The 23,668-nt window shown below is 39.5% G+C and overlaps 1 protein-coding gene across 8 annotated transcripts in view; it reads left to right on the top strand.

Moving 5' to 3' along the window:
- The window catches only part of TMEM131L (transmembrane 131 like), an 83,393-nt gene that overhangs the window by 51,569 nt on the left and 8,156 nt on the right, over window positions 1-23,668 (top strand). For 5 of the 8 annotated variants that reach the window (XR_010372686.1, XM_064449841.1, XM_064449838.1 and 2 more), the window contains 18 exons: window positions 758-863; window positions 1,504-1,657; window positions 2,315-2,485; window positions 2,787-2,856; window positions 4,827-4,944; window positions 5,697-5,838; window positions 7,842-7,951; window positions 9,599-9,671; window positions 11,830-11,972; window positions 12,621-12,763; window positions 13,101-13,287; window positions 14,054-14,239; window positions 15,410-15,559; window positions 16,138-16,754; window positions 19,132-19,286; window positions 20,598-20,722; window positions 22,232-22,389; window positions 23,290-23,475. Coding sequence is in view for 7 of the 8 variants with exons in the window: in XM_064449841.1 (XP_064305911.1) it covers window positions 758-863; window positions 1,504-1,657; window positions 2,315-2,485; window positions 2,787-2,856; window positions 4,827-4,944; window positions 5,697-5,838; window positions 7,842-7,951; window positions 9,599-9,671; window positions 11,830-11,972; window positions 12,621-12,763; window positions 13,101-13,287; window positions 14,054-14,239; window positions 15,410-15,559; window positions 16,138-16,754; window positions 19,132-19,286; window positions 20,598-20,722; window positions 22,232-22,389; window positions 23,290-23,475 (2,994 nt within the window). In the remaining variant the exon portion in view is untranslated. Of the gene's footprint in view, window positions 1-757; window positions 864-1,503; window positions 1,658-2,314; window positions 2,486-2,786; window positions 2,857-4,826; window positions 4,945-5,696; window positions 5,839-7,841; window positions 7,952-9,598; window positions 9,672-11,829; window positions 11,973-12,620; window positions 12,764-13,100; window positions 13,288-14,053; window positions 14,240-15,409; window positions 15,560-16,137; window positions 16,755-19,131; window positions 19,287-20,597; window positions 20,723-22,231; window positions 22,390-22,586; window positions 22,793-23,289; window positions 23,476-23,668 lie in introns of those variants that run through there. The other 3 variants (XM_064449845.1, XM_064449840.1, XM_064449844.1) reach the window with 2 other exon arrangements.

The raw sequence follows: 23,668 nt of genomic DNA, 5'->3' as shown, positions 1-23,668 counted from the left end.
TACATATTTCAAAAAGGGGAAGAAAACATTTGCTAAAATAAAATGTTAGCTGATTTTACAATAAGCATAATTATTGAATATGCTTTTTCAACATCCTTTTATAATTTGTGGTTATTTTTCTGTTTCCAATATATTTTCTAAAAGGCTATTGTGCTTGGGTGGTCATTTTCTATGACATTTCTTGGCAGGATCATTGAAGAGGCTTGCCTGAGACCAGGCATGTTTGTGGAAGAGCAAAGATCAACATTTAAGCATTCCTGACTCCAGCCTGTTTCCTATTCTGACCACTAGTCTGCAGTGCATAGGCTTTAAACGTTTATGAAACAGCCTGCTTTCAAAATGACACTGGGATTTGTTTTGCCTAGCAAAAAAGGGCAAATCAGAAGACAGAAGGGACTATATGTTGTGATTCTTTTTTTCAGAGCAGTTTTTCATTTATTAAAAGGAGGCAGTGTGCACTGATAAGTAAGAATGCTGTGCCAGTAGCGCATGGTTAAAACTGGCCAGATTGCTCCTCACAGCCTTGTTGTGTGTGTGGTTTTTGGCAGGGTGTAGCATTCATAAATTTTTCTTAAAGAAAGGTTTGAAACCTCAGAGAATTAGGACATAAGCAATTAGATGATTTGCTCACCTGCATGAGAATTGGACTAGCAAACAGTCCCCTTCATAGTGTTCTTCCAAGTCCTCACAAGAAAATCATTGCAGATGTGCTTTCATTCTCACTGATGTTGTATTCTCCTGTATGTTCTTTGCCCAGCTGTATCCTGTGACAGTGAAAGTCCTTATGCTGACAAGAAGAATAATAATCTATTGGAAGGCACTACAACACTAAAAGCCTGTCTTTCCTGTCCTATCATGGAAGGGTAGGTTGACAGTGGATTTTTATTAGTTAACATTCACTGATATTGTAAGAATATTGTACCCTTCTTAAAGAGATTAAGTTAGCTTGCTTTGTCACTGAACAGTTCCAAGGACAGTGAAGAGACTTCTTCCTGCTGTTGCTGTGTCATTTGCCAAAACAGACATGTGACATTTCAAGCAATAGTTCTGTGTATTGTCCAGGAAGAATTTCAGGAGCCGGTAAAAACATACGCTGTAGCAGCTCATACCATGTAAACGTTGCTTAGAGTCTGTGATAAAATTTCCACTATCCTTCTTAGTCCAGTGCAGAAGCAGGATAGTAGAAAGAATGTGAAGTCCTTTCTTCAGGCTTCGTTTGCCACTTTCATTCAAATACCATATCACAAAGCCGTAGGCGATACTGTACTATAGCATAGCAAGAGAGTAGAGTGTTTACCTGGCTACCTCTTTACATTGTTCATGTCAATTTTTACTCTGATATTATATGTAAGTATTCCAAAGGAAATAATGTTGTTCTTTCTCCTTGAAACCTTAAAAAAGCCTCATTATGCAAGAATACTACAGTCATCTTCTCTTGGATGGACCGCTTATGTGTGCTCAAGGACAATTGCAGATGTATTTATTTTTCTTCTGTACTTACAGATACTTTGACGTAGATCCTTCTGCAGCATTGTTTCATATAGAACCACATCATAATACTTCAGGATTGTGGTCCGTATGGTTTACAAATAACTTTGACTTCAGCGTTGAACTGAATGAAGTCTTCATAGCCAGAGAAACAAAGGATATTTTAAAGGTAAGCTTTATTTCTGCTTCATACAATGTTTTGTCCTTGATTTAAGGATGTGGTCCTTTGGTATACAAAATCGATTCTTCGGAGAATATGGCATTCTCAGAGCTGGTTGAAAACAGTTAAAAATAAAGGTATACATACATCTGTAACTGTTAGGTCCTGAAGAGCTTACTGTCTCAAAAGGCATCATTCACTGTCCAGCTTGTTTTTGTATTGTTTTATTAGCAACTGTTCTTTCATTTGAGTTGCAGCTACAGATGCATCAAATTATAGGCTATTGCTCTGTTCTTAGAATTGTTGCATGTGTTGTTTCTGCTCTATAGGATTCAGCATTTCTTCATAGGCTGTAATGGAAGTCTTTAGTACATAGATGAGCTTTGAAGTTTCGAAGGCGAAGCCAATAATTTACTCGCACAATTGTTTGATTCAAACCAGACAAATCTGGTTTATGAATACGCACATGATGTAGGCGTCTAATTGGCTCTTCATGTATTTAGATAGGAGATTCACATCTGTGCACTGTATGGATCAGTTATGGGCACATATGTGTGTGTGATCGCACAAGGAAGGAAGGAAGAGAAAGTTTACATTCTTCAAGATAGCACTTGCACCAAAAATACTGTACCAGTACTAATTCAGGTGTTGTTTGATTCTTTCTAGATTCTGAACTTTGCTGAACCCCTGACTCTACCTCCAGGCTGCTGGAATGTATTTTCTTTGAAGCTCAGTGTGAAAGACACTGTAACGAATGTGCTTTCTAGTATTTGTTTGGCCACAAATGTGGGAGTAATGTTTGAAATACCTCTGCAGATATATTCAACTGTGTCCAAGGTATCATATTCAGTTGTGTTGAATGAGTATTATGCACTGCGAACTGAACTGCATCAGCCCCTTTCTTAGGCCAGAAATCTGACCCTTAGTCCTGAAAGAAAAACTCAGTACCAGACCACGCTGTGAAGCCATTCTGTAGCTTGAGAAGTTAAGCCCCCAGAGTTAAACAGCGATGGAATTACAGTTCTCTAGGCAACCTTAATTCTCTTCTTTGACTCGTCCAAATTATGCAGTGAGAAACTGGAATTTGTCTTGTTGTTTTGTCATATGGTCAGTTGTATTTTTTGTTTTGTTTTTCCAGCAGGGAGATCTTCATTTCGAAGCCATTGCCCACTGTGATATTCAGTGTTACTTGGGAAAGTCTGATTCAGGTAGACTTGTCTTGGGTTTTTTTTGGGCATCTGATGGTAGTTTTAGTATAGAAAATTCATTTTATGTAGCACGACTTGTAATGAGAATACTGAGATTGTTCATACAAGTACTTATTTTTATGTCTTTTAAAAGCATCCATTTTTCTGGGAGCCTATAAATGGCTTTGAGTAACCGGGTACACTGTGCAGTATTTCAGACCTCTATTGCTATAGCATATGCTAAGCTATTGTTCTGTCTTGCAACATTTTTTTTGAACTTAATATTTAAGTTTCTCTTGTAAATTCTCATTGGCGATGTAGTGCTCCTTGCTTTCTTCATGTGCACATTCTCCAGAGATTTTGAGGTAGAATGATAAAGCTGTCAACTAGCTCGAAGTGATTAGAAAATATGCATAATCTGGGTCCAGATCCTGGGAAGTCTTTGATAAAAAACAAAAAATAGATGTTGACCAATATCCTGCCTTTGGCCAGAGTTAAATTTGAAGGCCTTCTCTTTATCTGTTTCTCACAGCAATAATTTCATAGATTTCTGCAAAAGATCATTTATCGGGCTTATAAAACAGCATCCTTAACGCTGTATCATGTGAAACAGAAAGAAGGGGTCTCATTCTTTCTGGAACTGAGGAATCTAACTCATGCTGTAAAGCTGGGAGCTGTTTTAAGTACCTGGCTGGCATTTACCAAAATACAGAGTTAGGTATTACATGGCCATCATACTGCCTGAAGAATGTTGAGTCTGATAGAGGCTGATTCAGAATAGTGGGGTTTTTTAAATCTCTGCTCAGTAAGGAATTTCCTTAGGCAGCTGGGTTCCATAGCCTTTAAAATGTTTAAGTGAGTGCTCTCCTGAATGTGATTTCAAGATGATGCTTTTCTAAAACGTATTTTTGTATGAGGATATGAAGAAGGCAACAGTAGTCAGTCAAACGTAAAAAGGAGAATTGAAGAGACGTGGAAACCTGTGGCTTGAAGAGTTACTGATACATATGTACACTTAGGTACCTATCTTAGAAGCAAGTGTTTGGATTGGGGTATTTTTTTAAATCTATATAAAGGAATATTGATGGTACAAGTATGCCTTCGTTGCTTACTTTCTTTCCATTCTAATAATACACATTATCAGAACTTTACATAGAGGTATTCTGCCCTCTAATTTACCATACTAGTACTTGTTGAATAGAAAGTCTAATGCACAAGCCTGAAAATACTGACATAAAGAACCTTGTAGCTGGATTATTCCAGTCATGATCAATCTCAGTTGGTTACTTTAAATACTAAGGATTGAAAATAATGTGCATGTACTTTCAAAATAAGCCATTTTTGTTTTCTTTCAAAATAAATTTGTTTTTATAACTCCTTTCTGCTGTGTGAAAATGCTTGAACCAATATGAGTCTAACTTTCTAAAAGGCATTAATCTTTAGACTGATTTAAAGCCTTGCAATTTTATCTTGAGAATTTGAGAAAATTATCAGCACCTTGAAAAGAGAAGCTAAAATGAAAACACCATTTCTGCCAAACTGTGGGATTTGTTTTGCTCCCTGCTATGATGTGATATTACAATTTTGTACCACTATGTAGAGAATAGTATATGATCTTGATACTGTATTGGCATCAGTGGAGAGTTCTCTGTAACAATTACTGATAACGTCATGATTTTTCAATGGCATCCATTAGAAACAGCAACAGTAAAAAGGGCTTACTAGAGCATACAAAGCCTGTGCAATACCCATACTCTTGTTTGCATGCAGAATTACTGTGGTTTTGCAGATCTATTTCTTTAAGCAACTCAGATATGAACAATAATATATATACCCTCATATATGCTTGCTTTGAAGGGAAAATATGGGTTGCCTTTTTTATTTTTGTGTCTGGACCCTTTGCAGATACTGATTATTCGTGTTCAGAAGTAGATTGATGAACGAAGCAAATGTACTTTCTGTAAAATATGAAAAATCTGTTATCGTTTTAGCAAATGTGCTTTGGCTGAAGAGTCTCTCTCTGGACCGTTCTGCCTGGGATGTGGATTCTGAACTTGCAAGTGAACTTTATGAAAGATGGCAAAAAATAAGACATGGGGAAGCCTGCAGGTCTGTACAGAATCTGTTGAGGTTCTTAATTCAAGCCAGTACAGTTCTGTAAGAAAGAATATTTCTGTTCTGAAGTATTCTTAATTAGAAGAAACATTTTTTTACCTTCCTGCACTTGAGTTAGTTGTCCTGGGGCACCTGGAGTTTCAGAGCACCCCAGACACCCCCGACTTCCATTTCAAGGCACTGCCAGCCATAAGTAAACGTTTCACATGCCTGAATTTTAGAACATAAATAATGTTCTGACTATAATAACCCCACCACAGCGACCCAGTGTGAAAGTAGTCAAAGCACGTTTTATCGTATCATTTACGGAGTTGGATGAGTCCTTCATCACAGGATGAAGGACACATGGTGGTCTTATCAGGATCTCTGATTAGCTTTTAAGGTTTTTAGTCCCTGGCCTAGTGGATACTGCATACTGGGGATGTTGAGAAGGAAGCAGTCACTGTGACTGAGCAATTCTTGTGAGATCAGCGACATCAGCCCCTTTCCAGAATAAGGAGGTAGAGCTGTGAAAACCACAGTTGTCTTGCAGGTGGAAGAGTGGAGGCGGAGGGGGATGCACATAAGTAACGCTGACTCCCTACTACTAGGTTACAGCTTTATGGGCTTTATTTTGTGAAGAACGTTTTCAAGGAAAGATCAGTTGACATAATTATAGGTCCTGGCAAATAATCTTTTTTGTTTGTTTGTTCTGTTTGAAAGAAAAAAAATAAAACTAACAAAACTTTCTGGTTTTGCCAATAAAGCAGGAGAAGTATTTTAGGAATGGCTCGCTTTATTCACCAGAAGAAGCCCAAAGAGGAGTCCTTTGCCTTTTTCCTGCCACGGTTGACTACAGAGCCTGGCCTTACACTCAACTTCAGTGCCACAGCAGTTAAAAGTAGTATGGTGAGGATGGTTGTTGTTATGCTTTTTCTGAGTTGATGTACATTTAGCTTGTTTAAGTAATAAAGTGTGCGGTTAGTATTCGGTGATTTTCATACTGCTTGTAGATCAGTGTTTTGAAGTCTAATTTAAGACACCAGATTTGTATCCCTTTGGCTCTTTGATAAGCTCTCCAGCTGGCTAGTTGTAATACTTTAATACAAGGATAGAAGTAAAGCGGTGTAGGTTTTAACTAACAGTTGTTTGTGGTTGTTAAAGCTTTCCTTGCATCATTGTATAAGTGACATGCTTGTGGTAAAATAATTGAACAAGGGACTAGGGGAAGTGTAGTGGGTTGACCCTGGCTGGATGCCAGGTGCCACCAAAGCTGCTCTATCACTCCCTTCCTTAGCTGGACAGGGGGAGAGAAAAAGTACCAAAAATCTCATGGGTCGACATAAGGACAGGGAGAGATCAGTCACCAATTACCGTCACAGGCAAAACAGACTCAACTTGGGAAAATTAGCCTAATTTCTTACCAGTCAAATCAGAGTAGGGTAATGCGAAATAAAGCCAAATCTTAAAACACCTTTCCCCCCACCCCTCCCTTCTTCCCAGGCTCAACTTCACTCCCGATTTCTCTACCTCCTCCCCCTGACCGGTGATGGGGGATGGGGAATGGCGGTTGCGACCAGTTCATCACACATTGTCTCTGCTGCTCCTTCCTCCTCAGGGGGAGGACTCCTCACACTCTTACCCTGTTCCAGCATGGAGTCCCTCCCACAGGGTGCAGTCTGGCAGGAACAGACTGCTCCAGACCCCATGGGGTCACAAGTCCTGCCAGCAAACCTGCTCCAGCCTGGGCTCCTCTCTCCATGGGGCCACAGGTCCTGGCAGGAGCCTGCTCCAGTGTGGGCTTCCCATGGGGTCACAGCCTCCTTCAGGCTCATCTGCCTGCTCTGGTGTGGGTCCTCCCCAGGCTGCAGGTGGATATCTGCTCCACCATTAACCACCACGAGCTGTAGGAGAATCTCTGCCCTGGCACCTGGACTTCCTCGTCCCCCTCCTTCTTCACTGACCTCGGTGTCTGCGGAGTTGTTTCTGTCATGTATTCTCACTCCTCTTTCTGGCTGCAGTTGCACAGGATTTTTTTGTTCTCCCTTCTGAAATATGTTATCCCAAAGACACTACCACCACCACTGATGGGCTCAGCCCTGGCCAGCAGTGGGTCTGTCCTGGAACCACCTGGCATTGGCTCTGTTGGATGTAGGGGAAGCTTCTAGCAGCTTCTCAAACGAAGGCACCCCTGTAGTCCCCTGCTACCAAAACCTTGTCACGCAAACCCCATACAAATAGGATATACTGTCATAAATGATGCATGTGGTTATGCGATGGCCTTCCTCATGCCACTGCCTTATGTAACAGAAGTGTGTAAAACATTTGTGTGAGACACAACACTTGAGAGATCAGCAGAGCTATGTGTCTTGCGACCACACTGATGGTTGTTTCTTCCTCATTTGTCAGATTTTGGTCACTACCAACCTAACCTGGGCCAGAACCAGTCATATGGAGATAGTTTTCATATGCACAGATTGTGAATTATCTTAATATTCCATTTGTGCCATTTAATTGTCAGTCATTATAGTAATGTGTATAACCTGCTTACTGTCAGACCTGTGTAAGAAAGGGTGGCATCTCACTAACTTCGCCTTCTTCTGTGAAAGAGCTTTGTTCATGTGTAAATTAATATCCAAATGAACCGGTTGTCTGGGGCATGAGGAAGGCCTGTATTTTTGCACATGCAGTTCTTCGTGCACTCTTAGCTGTTTTTGCAAATAGTGACATTGTGGTGACATGTCCTGCTGTTCCATGCAGATTTGTACTTGTATGATTGTATTGCATTAAGGCAGAAGCCAGGTTGAAGTCCCTTGAAAATGCAGATCATTTAACCAGTGCTGAATTATTTTGCCTTCCAGTTCTCAAATATGTAGTTGTTAACTTTCACTTTTCCCCTCCAAACTCTTTAGGTAAAATACTTCGTACTAAGAAACCCGTCATCCTTCCCAGTTATGTTGCAGCTTCTGCCTCTTTCTTACTACCCTGATCCCCAAGCTTCACTGAGTCTGCTTAAAAAATGGTAATGAGTAAAATTATCTCAGGATACTCTTTTCCCTTTTAAAAGATCTATTTGCCATGCCTTATGGTTGTTGCTTGTTGTTTGTTTTAATTTTTCAAAGTGTAAATTAGGTGGGGACAAAGTTCTGACCCATTTTAGAAGATATAATCATGTTCAGAGCAGCTCCTGGTGTGACGCATGACTTTGTAATGTACCTGAGCATTGATAAAACCAAATTGAGCGCATTCTCACCAAGTTCATGTCTGCCAGCCGTAAACTATAATTGGTCATCTTTTAATATCTGAGGCTTAGTGCAGGCTTGTGCAAGCTGCCCAGGTGAGGGGAGCAACTTGCGGAATTGAGGATGTGCATCTCACTGCAAGGCTGGTGGAAGTATACAGAGTCTGTAGACTGATCAGTGAGGGGGAAAGTAACTGAACCTTCCCACCAGAATAAAGTTTTCTGCTTAGCTTTTTCTTAGGTACAAACCCTAGTTGAAGAAGAGGAGACAAGAGCCAGGAAGAGAAATTCAGGTCCAGAGCTAATAAATGTTTAGGGCCAGCTACGCAAATGTTTCTGCATTGTTTTGAACTTTCTGATTTAGAATTGAGAAGATCTAATGAGAAATTTAGGTAAGAGTTAGATGAACAATATAAAGGGACATGGTGAGGTGGACTGAAGTTCACCAAGATAAGCCCTTGGCTGTCACACTTAACTTTGAAAAACTGTGTAGTTGGTCGGACTGTTCCCTTGGTTGGAGCCGGTGGGACTACTCACGTGCTTAAGTGTAACTTGCTTATTTGGGATCCAAATCCCTGTGTAGTTGCTTCTTTGATCTCATTTCTTTACATACGTATGTGTATGGGTATATATACATTTATATTTGTCTCTGTGTGTGTATATATATGCACATTGATAACTACACCTGCATACTAAATATAATTTCCACATCGACTCTTTCTAGTTGTTTAGAATTACATTTTCTCTGTATTTGCACTCTTGTTTCTGCAGATCTAGATTTTCCAGCAGTCACATCCACTAACTGGTTCTTTTTAAGATAATCCCATAGAAAGTTGTGACAGTGAATTTCCAGTTCAGTGGCTGGAGGTCCATTAGTCCTCTATAATCTAAATTTTACGTATTGGTTTTCTTATGTCTGTTTGTAATACCTTAATGTTCAATGCTTCTTATTTGCTCTCAGGCAAATAATCAACTGCTGTAAGTCAATTTGATTTGCAAAGTATGTGAAAGAAAATAGGAGTTTGTCCCAAACAAATCGTGAGCAGAAAGAGGGATATTTGAGTAAATTATTGAGATCTGATAATGATTATTTCTTAAGAGTTATGTGTGCAGAAAAAGCTTTGGGGCATTCGTGTTTGTGTGGCTTAGAAATTATATTTCTTGATTGTGATCTTTTGCAATATTATATGCTGAGAGATCCAAAATGCCCAGCCTGTTTTCCAAAAGTGTGGAATCCACATAAAACTGATTTGTAGTTTATTCTGTTGAAATGCAGACCCACATTCCCACCGTATTTCACATCTGTCAAAATGCCACTGTAAAAGTATTCTTTATTTAAGAATAGATGTCAGCATGTAAAAGTAAGTCAATGTAGTTCTGACAGACTAGGTTTGAAGTGCTTATTTTTTTTTGTTTTGGTTTATTTAGGTTCGGCATAAATGTGCAAGCTATTAATTTCACAACCACTGAATTCAGACTCATGGATGAATGTGCTCACAGGGTAAGATGACTAATTTTGATAGAAGTGGTCTGACATGTTAGAGAAAGCTTTTTCTAGCTACACGACATCTGAGTTGTTACCAAGTGCTATTTAAAGCAACTTAGTAGTGTTTTCTTGATTCTCTGTCAGGCTTGTATCTTTGCAGTTAATTTTTTTTCAGAGTTTGAGTCTGTTTTGAAAACAGCTATAGGGAGGGGGTGTGTGCACACCTGCACGTGTGTGTGTGTACATGTTGAAGAGGCTAGTGTTGCCGTTCTGTGTTGGGATCTAATGATTAGCCCCAGGTTGACCGGGAAGTGTCAGGCTTCTGAGTTGGTGATGTCAGAAGCTAGCTGAGGGAAATACTGTGCAATAGTTCAAGGGAGGAGAAGGCTGGATTTCTACACTTCGCATCAGTCTCATTGCAACTCCTGGGTTCAGGTTAGAATGTCATGGCTCTCTCTGGTTCCCATTGCCTTGTTTTTAACACGAGTGAGATAACACATGACTGTGTCACACCAGTGCTGAGCTGTGGTTATACCATGAGGTGTTGTGTCGTGGATAACAGAAACAGAGCAAATGCCATATCAGGGATGTTGGGAATTCTGACGACCAGAGTACTGTCCAGGGTCCCTGGAGAATTTCTTGTTAGACTTCGTGTTTGCGCAAAAACCTGGAATTGACATATTTTCCTTGCTGTTCGGGCATGCTGCAGCCCCATCTTTAATGCCCTATGTAGAGACACATTTCTGCACGCATGCTTTAAGGTACCAATCTTTCGTTAAGGTCTTATAAAAAGAAAAGACTCTTATTTGCTACACTAGTCAAAGCTGACCTTTCTTTTCTGGAAGAGTTGTAAGTTGTTGTAAAAGAGAGGGGACAGCGGTACATAAGTCCTAGCCTGTAGACACACACTGAAAGAGAAGGTAGTTCTACTAGTACATGGATAGGACTGAGTTACCACAGCCTCCTGTACCCCATACTCTTGACCAAGTGGGAAAATAACAGTAGATCTTTACAAGAGTGTGTGTAATATCTGTTTTTCATTAGGGACTTGAAGAGCTAGGAGGAGCATGTATGGTTAGGTAGGTACTCAGCACATATGAGATAGATCTTGGCTTGTTCACCAAATCACTAGTTATTAATATTTACATTTTTTAATTTATCATGATTTCCCCAGTCACTTTATATATGTGTAGCAACGTGTAATACATGTGTAATGAATTGTTAGGCTCACATTTGAGTGCATGCATATCTTTCTTTGTAGGGAGTGACAGGGTGAAGTTTGCAAATGCCATGCGTTGTTTGCTTTTAATAAATATTGACTGTTGAATGCAGGTTCTGCACCTTTTTCTGTATGTTCCTTTTTCATCAAATAGACTAAGTATAAAATATTTTGGACTGGAAAAGATCAGAAAAGCTATCAGTACAACAGCCATGAATTGAAAAACAACAAGCAAGAAGTAATTTTGTAATATTTATGGTTGTTTTGACTGCTATAGGTGTCTGATCACCGTTTTCTAACAGGAGACCCCCTGGTTCTGGAATAGAAAGTTTTAGGGCTATTTCTTTTATTTATTTATTTTTAATTGGGAAAAAGAAGAAACAGCAGTACCAATCCATCCCCCCCTACCAAAATGTACATTATTTCTAGACTCGGTGAACTTCTGGTAGTTCTGGTCTTCAATTAATATGGTAGGGAGTTCACTTTGGCTTGTTTCCACTGACTTAGATGATCAACGTATGTGCCAACAGTCCCTTTCTCACTTAAATCAAGTTGCAAGTCTTACACTGAGGTTATAATGGCTGCCCCATTGCCCTGTGCGACCAGTATACTGTCAGTTCTCGTTGTGTTCTGAAGTGTTTCAGGATTCCTTGAATATGAAGGACACTATATAATTTCTTTTCCATCTGAGCAAATAAAAGCTGTTTTTAAAAATGAAGTAATACATTCCTCATAATAATAAGTGGAGTAATATGAACTTTTGCTCAAATAAACAATCTTATCTGATGTTTTATGTAGTCAAATTGAAAGACTTTTGTATAACAAGTGAGTTAGCAGTTATTGCACCGTGCCAAAAATCTCATGTGGTGTTAAGTAAAGATGTAGTGCTTTCTTTATTGAGATCTTTAAACACACATGTTTTCTGTGAATAAGAACTGCATTTTTGTTTAACAGAATGCACGTCAGGAGGATCTTATCAACAAGAAATGCAGTTCTGAGCTGCTTCAGTTAAGTTTACAGCCACTGGAAACCAGAAAAGTTGGTGTAATTTTTACACCGGTTGACTACAAAAGAGTAGCTTCCCTTATTTTAATCAGGTAAGCCTGGTTTCATTTGTAAGTGAGAATCAAACAACTAAATGTAAAAATGAATTTGCCAAATCTTGGAGCAAAGACAAATGGTCAAAATTTGAAAGTCAGAATACCTCCAGTTTAATAAAAATTGCTCAAATAGTCTCTGTGCCTTATGTCTAGGTCATTAAAAATAAAAAGGACTTTAGTTGATCCTATCTTTTTTTTCTTGATATGTGATCAGTAGGTTATAAAATGCATATGAATGTACCAAGGCAGTTTTGAATTAACAGAGTAGCATGTTGGGTGGCTTTGCTATTTTCAATTTAACTCATAATAATAGGCTTTTAAGTATATGGGGAGTCTAATTTGCAGCTACACATTGGTTATCTTTGAAGGAAAAGAGAGTTTATGGAAGAAGCAACCATTTTTACTAGGTGGCACTGTTATCTGGTGACAGTGATCACAAAGCTTGTTCCTTCACTGGGTGAAATTCGCTGGTGACTGTTTCCAGAGTTGTCATGTCTGTATTTAGGGGAAACCTATCCAGGTGTGGCCAGTGGTGTGTTACTGAAATGCTTTTGCCTTGGATTGGCACCTAGATAGCAAAGCTGTGATTTTGCAAACTTCATTTCTGTTTTAGTGGCTGATTGCTTGATTTTTATATTATGGCAGAAACAACTTGACTGTTCTGGATGTGGTCAATGTAGAAGGCTTTGGAGCCAAAGAATTGCTTAAAGTAGGGGGAAGGTTACCTGGTGCAGGAGGATCTCTCCGATTCAAGGTGCCAGAAGCTACACTAATGGACTGCAGACGACGTGAGTAAGAAGCAGCGCGTCTCTGATTTTATAGCTGACTGCGTTACTCCATAGTGATATTGATATGGTATAGTAATGTTAAGTAAACAGTGTGTTGAAATAGAAAAAGCTGAAGAGCTTGGTCATGGGAGGCGTAGATTCCATTTTCTCAAGACACTGGCTGAGGATAGTTCCGAATTCTGGAAATACACTGCTGAAAAACAGTCTGTATTAAAATGCTGGTCAATTCTAAATTTTTAATGAGATTGAAAGTCAAAAAAGCAATTTTTTTATAAACATAAGAAAATAATTTTTAAGTACTGTAAAATAACAATCCTTTTTTCTTTTCTCCTTTAAGAACTGAAAGACAGCAAGCAAATTCTATCCATTACGAAGAACTTCAAAGTAGAGAATATTGGGCCTCTTCCTATAACAATTTCGTCGATGAAAATCAATGGTTACAGTTGCCAAGGATATGGATTTGAAGTGTTAGACTGTCAGGAATTTTTCCTGGCTCAGAACTCATCACGAGAGATCAGCATTGTGTAAGCACTGACAAATTTGCTGACAAATTAACTTAAGTGGAAATTTGAAATAATTAATTTCAGTAACAGACACTCCAATAGCACACCTGCACACAAAATTTGGTGAGCTTCGAATATAAATTTCATAAGCATTTCCCCTTTTTAAAATCCTGTTGAGTGCAAGTCATAAGTTAAACATAAGTAGAATTAATATTGCTGTATTATAGTAACTGCAGTTTCATATACAGCGAGTATTGCCTCTACTGTTTGGAAGGGCAAGTCATACCTTCTGGCAGGACCCATGACAGTCAAATAGAATAATGGTATGAATCAGGGAAGTAAGTGGAAGAAGAGACAAATCTGTTGTTTTTGTCTGCCTTCCCTATCTGTCCAGCCCTGTTCTAGACTTACCTTCGTATCTGACCCATTCCAACATAATGCTGCCTGTACGCTTGACAGCTGTGCTTTTGATAAAAAGTGCTTTGGTCAACATGAGTGGATCATGTGCACCTTCTTGAGAAAATGAAAACAAGTTACAGTAATGAGAGTATTGTGAAGACATCATAACAAAACCATATTTTACTGCTTGAAGATGACCTCAGAGTCTTACCTCTGTTAGGTGCTGATGCCATCTGCATAGTATAAGCAGACAGTGGTCCCGTATTTCGTTATCTTTTTTTCCTATTATTAAACCAGAAGTTATTTTGTACTTTTTGGTATCAGTGTGACTTTGAAATTTGGCCATACAGTGGAAAAATAACACCAGCTCCATCTACTTTCCTGACAGATTCACTCCTGACTTCACATCTTCATGGGTAATCCGGGAGCTTACGCTGGTGACTGCTGCTGATTTGGAGTTCCACTTCACGCTCAACGTGACTCTTCCTCACCATCTGTTACCGCTCTGTGCAGATGTGGTGCCAGGACCCAGCTGGGAAGAGTCTTTCTGGAGGCTCACTGTCCTCTTCGTAAGGTAATGCTTTCAGGGCACCAGCTTGAAAGGGACCTACCAGTGAAAGATCAGCAAGCACTTTCAGCTTGTGTTAGATTTTTAGTGGTGACAGGGCCTAAATCTCTACTGCATCTGTCTCCTGAGGGACCTGCCAGCTGGCTATCACAGCGTAGGTGTGATGCATTAGCTGGTGATGGAGTTGTCAAGCATTTCTTGCTGCTCCGCCTGATCAACTTCCATGTTACGGCTGCAGAGGAAAAGGGCTAGGATACCACCACAGGAATACCCAGTGGATACTCTCCTTGCTAGAAGACTTACTCCCCCCGCAGTAGAGATGCACATGTAACATATTAGTATCTGAAAATCGTAAATAGAATTGAGTGGACTGGTAGATTATCTTTTAAGTATTTCTGGAAGATTAACATGAATTTCATTTATAAAGTTTCAGACAACCAAGTGAGGACCTGCTTTTCCTTCTGCTTCTTTCCTTCTTTCACTTGTTAAAAACCACTCATGTTTATTGTTAGCTTTTGGTAGGCACACTGCCAAACAGGCTACCCCAGAAAGATGATTTGGCTTGTGGTAGCTGACTCATTGCTTGCACATGGTAAACTCCTTTTAAGAGGACTGTACCTTTGTACAACAACTAAGGGTTCTGCTCCTACGCATATTCTTTTTTTGTCTTCCTTCACTAACCTTTCACACTGTATGCCGTGAACTGAATGTTGTGCTTGCCACAGACATGTCCAGTGCTTTCATCACACCAACCCTGAATTCCTACAATTGGTACTAACAAGCAGTGAATGTGAATGTCATGATGATCCATGTATCAGGATCTATATAACAGACATTACATTACTATATAACACTATATTACTATATAAGAGAAATTACTTCTAACTGATCTTCAAATCAAGTATTAGCTTATTTAGACTGCCTTTTAAAAGATTTTTTTCCTTTGTAAAGCTCATGGCTGAGTTATTGAGAGAATAACTAGTGAGGGCTATAAGGAAAAAATTAAAAGATCAATACAAGTGTTACTTATTTTAAACTGTATTTTGAGTTTTCTCATCTGTCTTAGAATTTACTAACAAAATATTTGAAAAGTGCATCCTGTTAGAAGCTTTTTAACTCTTTCAGTGAATACTCCTCAAAATTTTACACACCGGTATCTGTTGTTTTCTTTGGCAGTTTGTCCCTGCTTGGAGTGATTCTGATAGCCTTCCAGCAAGCCCAGTATATTCTAGCAGAGTTTATGAAATCAAGACAGAGGCCAAATCCTAGTTCTTCACCGCAGCAGAACAACAACTCTGTTGACATAATCAGCCCTGATTCTTACAAGTAAAAATATTTTTTTCTTCTTTTGAATTGCTTTTTTCTGTACCCTGTTTATTGTGGGGTGATGCTTTCTGTCTGTTTGTATTTTGATATTGCTGTGGGCTGGTTTAGACGAGACAGTGTTCCAGGCAACCTCTTTCAGAGAGCTTTCAGTGTTGTGGTGTATATTCATCTCCACAAAAGGGAAATAGAAGAACTCAAGGGTTTATTAATCTTGTATATTGTCAGTAGTACATAGGGTAGAAGTTATGTGATGGAAGTAAAGGATACACCATGTGCAGCAGCCGTGGAAAGAATGGAAAATACATTAATGGTCCTCAAATCTGACCCTCTTGGGTGGTCAGTTAGGCACTTACTCACTGAAGCATAGAAATGTGTTTGAAGTCTGAGCACATACTTAGAGTCTTGCTCAACACCCGCTGAAATTGGAATGTGCTTAGCTGGTATGATAAATTGAAGACCTAATGCAGTTTCAGGGCTTGTGAATATACCCCCCCGCTTCTTTTCTTGCAAAAATATCCCATAAAAGAATTAACGATAGCTTCCTAGATAAAAACAAGTATCAATTATTTTTTCTCCAGGGGAAGCTGCAAGACATTTATGGATTCCTATAGTTCGTCAGATAAAGGTAAAGGGAAGGGCTTCCTGTCTGTAGGCACTTCTTCCAGCCGAAGTCACAATGCAGCAAAGAGAAGTCCTGCGACCTACAGCCACTCTCAGAAGAAACACAAATGTTCAGTTTACTACAGTAAGCAGAAACCAAACACAGCAGCTGGCAGTGCCATTGCAACTACTGATGAGAAACAAAATCAGATTGCAGAGAACCAAATCTCAGCACCAAAAGAGGACATTTGCACTGATGTTGTCAGTGAGAACTGGGTAACTCTAAAATATGCAAATGGCATAAATGTTAACAAGAATTTAACACTTCCAGAAAACTTTCTGGGTAAAGAAGAAAGTGCACTGAAAAATACAGTTCTCATTAAAAGTACTTCTTCAGAGTGTGATCTGAAGGAAGATCTTCAAACATGTATGTTTCCTAAGGAAACTAACCTTAAAACTTCAGAAAATCTAGTTGAGCTCAAAGAACAGGAGTTCTGTCCTGTGAAGGTGTCAAAGAAGCTACCTGAAAGTCACTTGTCCAGAAATTCACCTCAGCAACAGCCAGAACTGCAAGAAATATCTAGGAAAAATAGTGGTAATTTTTTCAATTTTCTGTTCAGTTTTCAATATTCTGTTGAGTTCACTGTGATCAGGACATTGTCTTTTGCATAGGACAAGGAGATGTGGTATTTTTAATGTGTTCACTTTGATTTATCTGTTTACATTCCTAAGGAATAGTTTGCATTAGAAGTTGTTTTGTAAATCATAGATTTGCCTTGGTTCATAGATGTCAAGATTGTGCTGTAGCATTTCAATGGTTAAAATAATTTATATCATGGATTTGCTTATAAATCACAAATTGCCCATGTCAAATATTCAGAAGCATCCCAGTTTGCAATTTTCTGGGCCACTAAAATCTGATGCCTGATTTTTAGAGTCATCAAGCAAGCACCTTCAGTACTGGATATTCAGAACTCCTTTGATAAAACCACCTGAAATAACAAAAGCTGACATCAGAGTGAAGTTATATTTTGTAGGAATCTGCAGATCAACATTTCTCTTAGTAACTGCCTAGCTATATTTTCTATCTTGTTTTGGTTTGGTGGTTTTATTTTTTTTTTTAAATTGTGGGACTAAGCTGCCTGGGAAGTCTTACCTCGTAGCTTCACAACTCAAAATTTTAAGTGCAGTCCACAAGCACCTGTGGGAAATAGAGGGCAGGGTAGGAGACTGTCCCCTGGAAGCCTGGCTGTACTTAGGCACTCCGCAAAGTAGTTGAATGCTGAAGTCTGGCATTTGCTGTAGCTGTGGCAGAGTTTATTTAGTGACTAGGCCATCACAGAGGGATTTCAGGCCCTGCTGTAGTGTGTAGTTGTTACCCTGGGCTGGTTGCTTCCTGTGTGTAATTATCTGTGGGATACAGCAGGTACATGTGTGCTGTCTCAGGTGGAGACAGGGTAATTTCACTCACACTTACAAAGTATTTTGAAATTTTTCACGTGCTGCTATACTGCAGAGCATTGTTCTTTCCTTTGAATTAAGAAATCAGCTGGGGGAAAAAAGCTAATCAGTAATTGTCTTAACTGTACTTATGTGCACAGGAAAGTAACTCTGAGTACAGGCTGTGGAAATCATGGTTATATATAAATGAGTTGGGAGATACTAGAGTTATTTTCATTGACAAAACTTGCACCTTGAGCGAGTGTTTCAGGAATACTGACAGTTGCTTGTATTCGGTGGTAAAACGCTACAGGTAATCTGCCACATTGCCTGTTAGTTGTGGTTTCCTGCACTGTCAGGGATGCAAGTATTTCTGTGTTTCAAGAAGTTTGGTAAGATAATGAAGTCTGCAAAGTACCATATTGCAGTGTTTGTATCTTGATTATAGTTACAGACCCAGTTTTGTGCAAACAGGGAGTCTTCAAGACCTCAGGTACTCTCGTGTTTGTATGCTGGAGAGAAATACAGCATTTTTTTAGAGCTCTGTTGGCCTCCCTTGCCTGGTGTCTCACCTGGTGTTTCATCCACATGGGCTCCTTTTGCAGTTCTCGTGACTTCCTGCTCCTGATGGGAGAGGGTGGCTGACTCAGAGCTAAGATGTTGTAGTTGGTTGGTAGATAGGAAACCGTAAAAACGTTTGTGTTTGCCTTTCCCATTTGAGAAGACCAGCTCAATGTGATAAGCAATGCCATTTCTCATGCCGAGCAGTGAGAGTCTCGGTAGCAGATCACCGTGGATGTATTGCAGATACCTGAGACACCTGGAACCAATCAGAGCTCAAGTCAATTCTGTCCTTTCCAGCATTGGCAGGGCCCAGGCAGAGGACTGTGACTCGACTGGGCAACTCAGCTAGTTGTTGAGACGGCTTCCTCTTACTTTTTTCATCTCTTGGCTTGTGTTACACAAGAATAATTCTTTCTCACAAGCCTTTCAAGAAAATGGACTTTTAACACAGAATGCATCCTAAAGAAAGGGTGATGTCCCTTTGTCTTCATAGTGAATGCAGAGGGCACTTCAGAGATGCAAAACACCAAATAAAGGCTGTCCTTATTTTGATCTACCCATTTTTGAGAAGTCTCCTCCCCACCCGCCTTGCTAGGTTTTTTATGTTTGGTTTTTAGCCCAATATTCTCTGACTTCAGATTCTACCTTACAGACCCTTGGCTGGGACCCGAATAGCTCAAATTCACATGAGATGAGCAGGTCTTGGGTAATTTATGCATGTGCTAGGAGTGGTGTGCCCATGAGCATGAATCAATCAATACAGAGCTACTTTTTGCAACTGCTATAAGAATTTTTATAAAGCATTAGCTTTTGATTTTGAAATTTTCAGCATTGTCAGCCTAGAGGTTAGTCTTCTAATGTTTTGGAAAGTGGCAAACTCTGTTTTTAAAAGGAGGTAGAAGATATTGTGGTTATGATTGGGAGTCCATTCTCTTCCCAAGCAAACTGATGTTACTGTTTAATTGTAGGGAATAGCCAGCAAGTGCCTCTCAGGAATGAAACAGAAAACTGTGAGACTTTAAAAAAGCAGATCAACCTAAAGCCTTCCACGGAGAAAAAGATTAATAAAGGACCTAAGGAAGAGGCTTCATGCTGCACAAAAGAGGAGATTACTTCTTCTGAGGTTTGTATTGTGATCTTTCCATTTTTCAGATTTAAAATTATCTGTTTGTTGTTTATTTATACATATAGGTGTGTATGCCTATGTAGGGACTATTACGTACAGTTACAGACCTGAAACCCTGTAAATCAGATAAATGAGGAAGTATGCAGGCATGCTGTCCCACATCCATTGGATATTAATGCTGCTTTATAGAATGATGAACAGTTTGGGAAAAATTAAAACAGCCCTTGTATTCTGAGATTGGCTGTATCACAACCAGAGGTATTCTTTGTTATTGTCAGAGCAGGCACAAACATACTGGAATCTAATGCCTGCTGTCAGCCACAGTAACGGTGTGGGAATATACTCTGCAGGGGAGGTGTCCTAGATGGGCATACCTGCCTTCATGCAGACTTGATCTGCAGATACAGGGCTTTGCATCAGAAATTTGCATTTGAGAATACAGCAGGCAGAAACCCCTCAACACACTGCAAAGCTCTGAGAAGGGTCATTCTTTCCCTCTGGTTTCTGAGCACAGTGAACACCGCAGACAGTATCTTTGTTGCAGGCAGCATAAAACACTTGAAGAATGTAATCCGATAATTAGTAAACCCAAGAATTTGGATTGTGTTTGTGTCCTGTCTCCTGGATAGGAAACCCATGGCAAAATGGTGTGAGGAGGAATTGGTTACCATGCTTGGGGAATATGTATCAGAAAAGACAGGGTCTGGTCTTGTTTTGGGAACTGTTGTTACAAACTTTTTTCTGTGTGTGGCTGATGGTGCTTAGTTTGTTTCTTGCATTTTTAAAAATTGCTATTATTTGTTGGTTAACTTAGCCCATAATTTCCTCAGTTGTAATTCAAATGAATGACTCTTCTCTCCCCACCCGCCGTTTGCTGAGGAAAGGGAGGATTTATTGCTGCTGAACTTGCACACAAGCTGATCATAAATCTGGCAGATGTTTTTTGTTTTTAGCACATTGGAAATTTTATTGACTGCTTTCCTTTTTTCTCCTCCTATTCTTTTTATTTCCCTGGAAGTCAGAGCTAGATGCTGTGAGGGGGAAAATGCTAACATTGGGAATTCAAAAATTTCTGTCTCATTATCTGTTGGTGTCTTGAAGGACAGAGTCTTGGGAAGGTTGGTCAAACTGATGGTGCTGGAAAGAGGATGTGCTGTGGAAAGGCACTAAATCGTGAAGTAACTATGCATTTGGGTCAGGTCATTTTGTCCAGAGAAATTTAGCTAGAAAAATCCAGTGGAGTGCATTTACTGAGGTAATTTCATTTTATAATGTATGTATTGTCTCAGCTCATATTTTTACCTTTAGCAAGAAGATGTGTATAGGAAGAAGAAACCTCAGGAGAAGAAGGAAGGAAATGTACCAAATATGAATTGGAATAGAAATAGAACATCTAGAAAAAATAAGAAGAAGAATGTTAATATCTCTACAAGGTATGTATTGCCGCACCAAATTATGAAGAAACCCAGAGTTGCTGTAATGTTTCCACAGGTTTTGCCTAGTACATTAGGCAGGATAGCTTTATCTATTTAAATAAACACACTTTAAGCTTGGCCTGAGCCACTATTTTTGAAAATGTGCTGTACTAAGTATCACCAGCAAAAAAATAAAATATGTTTCCACACCCCATTCTGCATAGCAGTGCTCGCTCTCTGCTATAGTCTCAGATTTGCTGTCTCTGAAGGTTGGATGGTTAGCTTCCTTTCCATTGTGTACTGTGTGGATAAAACACAGTCATGTAGTCCCTTCAGTGAGAACTCAACAAAATTGTTGAAATGGTTCCACCTTCAGGAGAATCATCTGCTATATTGAGTAACTGAGGGAACGTTGTCTTCTAGTAGCTTTGAAAGAGGAAGAGAAGTATGTAGAAAAGAGACAGTGGCTTGCATTTTTGCCATAACTATTAAAAAGATTAGAGCAGCACTAGGCTCAAAAGAATATTGAGAGCCCCTTGGGAAGTTAGGGGGTTTTCTTCCCCCTGAGGTTTGTTTAAATGCATTTCTAAAGTCAGCTGTAAACTACTTTTAATTATTTTTTCATACTCTTTAAATCTAAGTTATTTGGATTGCTGTTAAAAAATACCATTTATAAACCGCTGCTAGAATAGAAACACTTACGAGGAGAAAATCCTTCTTCTTTCCCTTCCCCACCCCTTTGAATTAAGGTCATGATCCTACAAAGCCTTCACAGACTTAATTTTTATTGCAAGTGGTCCTTTTGAGGTCAGTGGACTCAATGAGGAGATTGTAAATCTGAAGAGGCTGTTATAACTCATTATAAACAAGTTACTATTCATTGTATGGGAAGTCAACGCGTGTGTAAATCTTCGCAGGATGCACACCTTTGTAGGTAGGAAGGATAAAAAACATGGCAGTAAAATACTGACATTTGCTGTCTGTTCCTTGAACTGATTCAGCAGTTGCTACTTTTGAGTTGAGATGTAACCATTTCCTTCCTGTAGAAACTTGACAGCTGTATTTTATTCATTTTCCCGTAATATTCTCTGATTACCATACTGGATCCAGATATTTCAGTTTTACTAGCAAAAACTTAAGATCACTTCAGATACAGTTTTATTCTAGTTATAATTATGCCAGTGACATAGACATAGGGCACATTTTTCTGTTTATCTATATCTTCGTACAGTGCTAGGCTGTGCTTCTTACTAGAATATCTTCTGCAAGCGCATTAGAAAATGTAGTTAAACATGCACATGTTGTTTTGCTTCTCCCCCTAAGCAGTAGTAGTCTCTGTGGTGGGATACTGCTTTTTGAGAAAGGTGTTTTAGGTTTCTGTGAAGTTGGGGAATAAGACTCCTAAACCTGTTCCTTGCTCCCCACCCTGCCTCGATAGCTGTGTGAGTTGGTGTTTGACTCCTGAGTAGGAAAAATGCAGCTCAAATGTAAAATGCAAACATGTTTCTTTGGGTGTGGTTGCATTAGGGTCCCTGAGCAGAGTGAGTTGAAGCACATGTGCAGTGAATTTGAAAGGCTGGATCTGAGAGCGAATATTGGAATAAGAGCCTGGTGTCCACAGGGTAACGGGGAAAATTGTAAAGCAGACCAAAAAGCTGGGAGCTTGTCTATACAGGGAGAAACAGGTATGCAATCTTAATTGTCTTAAATGGGGGAAGAAATGTAATGTGGTTTTTGTGGCGGTAGAGCTGTGTTCCTTCCTTGAGAGACTTGTGCTTCTCTCCCTTTCGAACCCTGATGCAAAGACAGCAGGACTGGCACAATGCAGTGCCTGAAATAATAGCTGCTCACTTCTGAAGGGCTCCACGTGCTTTCTCCACAGGGTTGGTTGGTGGTGCAAATCAGAAGATGAATCAGTCTGAAGCCATAATCCATCAGTCCCGGGTGAAGGACTGACAGTCTGCTTGTGTGTTCAAATTAAAGCCGGTATTAACCGAAGCGGCTCTATTGCAAAGGCCACCTTTAGAATAGGCAGGTCATTTTTAAAAACCATCACTGTCTTGGGTACCTGCTTCCTGCCTTTCCGTCAGGATTGTAATCAGCTGTTTTCCCTGGCTTTTGGGAAGAGGAGGGCTGAAGAAGGTATCAATGTTTTTAGGATTGTCCTTTGCCTCCCTGATGAGATAATAAGAGAGGAGAATCTATCACTTATGAATTCATTACTTGCAACATTTGTCATTACTTTTAGTATGCATGTTCCTACAGCCCGGTTATGTTTCATGTTTGAAATATTAACTATATATTTCAAAGAACAGCATGGACTTCCTGTTTCAAACTAGTGCTTCTAACTGCACTGTACTCTGACATGCATTCATTGTACTGGGATTGTCATGTAGGTCATAAGCTACTCGTGTTAGGGTCTGGCATGTTTATCTTGAGGCAATCAGTAAATACTATTTTCTCTCCAGTTGTCAAGAAATTCAGAGAATCCATGTAAATTCATGTTTCCGATGACTTTTTACTTGAATCTTCAGCTGAAGGACTTTCTTAAATTTTTTTTTGTTTCATTTTTGCAACTTCTTTAGAAAGCTTTTATCAACGGTCCAAAAAGAAGTGTTTGGAGAAGTTTTGTTCTGATTCAAGCTCAGATTGTGGAAGCTCGTCGGGAAGCGTTCGTGCCAGTCGTGGAAGCTGGGGTAGCTGGAGCAGTACCAGCAGTTCGGATGGAGATAAAAAGCCCATAATTACTGCCAGGCATTTTCTTCCATCCAGTAAGTTCTGCAAACATCACCTGTGCACCACAGTGGGCAGAGTTTTAGCCTTCCTTCTGAGTGGAGAGGGTACAGTAGCATGGGGCATGCAACTTGCCTTTTATAGGTGAGAGCACGTCTCAGAAACATAAGGAGAGATTTAAAGAATTTGGTACTTGAAAAAAAAGTACCAGAAGTTTTGGGGAGAAGAAGA

The sequence above is a fragment of the Phalacrocorax carbo genome, chromosome 4, assembly GCF_963921805.1.
Source record: "Phalacrocorax carbo chromosome 4, bPhaCar2.1, whole genome shotgun sequence".
In the NCBI taxonomy this organism is placed as follows: domain Eukaryota; kingdom Metazoa; phylum Chordata; class Aves; order Suliformes; family Phalacrocoracidae; genus Phalacrocorax; species Phalacrocorax carbo.
Note: the sequence above shows the minus strand (reverse complement) of the source record. Positions and strands in the feature narration are given on the sequence as shown.